This window comes from Chenopodium quinoa, unplaced genomic scaffold (genome assembly GCF_001683475.1).
Source record: "Chenopodium quinoa cultivar QQ74 unplaced genomic scaffold, ASM168347v1, whole genome shotgun sequence".
Lineage (NCBI taxonomy): Eukaryota > Viridiplantae > Streptophyta > Magnoliopsida > Caryophyllales > Amaranthaceae > Chenopodium > Chenopodium quinoa.
In genome coordinates this window covers 294742-296595 of record NW_018745188.1, presented here as the reverse complement: position 1 = coordinate 296595, position 1854 = coordinate 294742, and the positions used below count along the sequence as shown (strand labels likewise).

The window sequence follows — 1854 nt, the reverse complement described above, 5'->3', positions numbered from 1 at the left end:
TATGTATAATGTAGATTTTGTTCTTAGTTTCTTGTGGTGGTGTTGTGTATATGATTGTTGTCTATGTGTCATTGTTTTGGGGGGCGTTGGTGGTAGTGATGATGATGATGATGATGTATGTGGTAATGAGGAGGGATTTTAGAGTGAGCATGGGTATGGAGAAGGGGATGAGGAGGAAATCGAAGAGGGATCATATTATGATGGAGAGGAATGGGGGTCTGATAGTGAGGGAGAGGAAGGGGGGGTCAAATTCCTAGGAAGTGGAAGAGGAGGAAGGAGTTGAAGATGGAGGTGCAGGGGTAGGAAGTTCTACTTTCATAACGCCGAAGAAGAACACCGTACTGGTTAGCACAATATTTGGTGTAGAAGAGGAAGTACGAGCCCGAGTTTGGGTATGGTATTTGGTAGTTGGGATGAGGTTGATAGTTATTTTTGGAGTTATTCTAGGCAAAAGGGGTTTGGTATAGTGAGGGCTGCTGCTGGGTTTTCCAAGGTGAAGAATGATTTGGGGGATGAAACGTATTGTAAGCAAAAAAGGAATGCTAAGTGGACTTGCGACTGCTATGGAAGATCCTCCAGGAAGCTTAAAGTGGATGTACTTAAGGAAGGGTTGTTGCAAGATGAGGAAACAGTTGTGAAACGGAAGACGAAAAAGTGTGGGTGTGAGGTTGAGTTGTATGCTAGTGTTGATAAGGAAGGGAATTTGGTTGTTTGTAGGTTACACTTGGAGCACAAAGGTCACTTAGTTACATCGAGAAAGGCAAAGGATGTAACAATTTTCAGGAAGCATGAGTTTGTGTCTAAAAATGGACACTTGGTGAACCGGGTGTGTAATGCAAAGAAGTCTAGGGTAAAGGTATCGCAGATGTATAATTGTTTTGCGAGGGAGAAGAACGGAATGTATGAGATGTCATTTACGCAGAAAGAGATGGAGAATGCAGTGGCTGAGAAACAAAGACTAGAGCTAACTGAGGGTGTTGCGAATGGAATGATTGAGTACTTCAACAAAATGAGTTTAGATAATCAATTTTTTTTTCATCTTTGTAGGTTTGGGAAAGATGGTGCATTAAAAGACGTTTTTTGGGTAGATGCGAGGAGTAGAGCTGCGTATGAAGAGTTTGGAGATGTTGTCTGTTTTTACAGTACATACTTAACGAACAAATTTCAGCTTCCCTTTGCTTTGTTTGTCTTTATGAATCACCACATACAGAGTATACGTTTTGGATGTGTATTGATATCTCGGGAGACGACAGAGACCTATAAGTGGGTGTTGAGGACATGGCTACATTGCATGGGAAGGAAAGCTCCTGTCTCAATCCCGACGGATCAAGATCCGGCTATTAGGAAAAATGTGAATATAACCATGAGTGACACTTGTCATAGGTGGTGCATTTGGCACATCCTTCAAAAGTTTGCGAAGTACGTGGGTAAGCATGAGCAATATGATTCTGTGAAGGATTAGTTTGAGAATATCATATATAGTAGTTTAGATGAAGAAGAATTTGTAGCTCGTTTGATGGATGCAGTGGAATATTATGAACTAAAAGAAAACAGTTGGCTTGAAGGTACGGTTGATTAGCTTTATATGACTTGTTTGTTTTTATTGATTTGGTATATGGTTGTTGGTTGCTATAGGTGATCTATCCTTAAGCTTGGTTACTGCACTTGCATTTTGGGTGTGTAGTCCATGTCATGATATGCATGAAGCACTAAAACAGGGAGTTTGATCAAGTGTGCAAGCAGCATGGTTGAAGCAATTTTTGTGTTGTGGTATTGACTGCATTTGTTTTATTATGTACCTTTGTATGTACTGGTTACACTTTAATACATCAGGTGGCATTTATTTTGTACCAC

General features: G+C 40.5%; 1 protein-coding gene across 1 annotated transcript; it reads left to right on the top strand.

Annotated features, from left to right (window-relative positions):
- The first annotated feature begins 394 nt into the window (after positions 1 to 394).
- On the top strand, positions 395 to 1462 carry LOC110710898 (protein FAR1-RELATED SEQUENCE 4-like). The gene has a single exon (XM_021889242.1). It carries the CDS (start codon positions 395 to 397, stop codon positions 1460 to 1462), a length of 1068 nt encoding a protein of 355 aa, XP_021744934.1.
- The last annotated feature ends 392 nt before the right edge of the window (positions 1463 to 1854 follow it).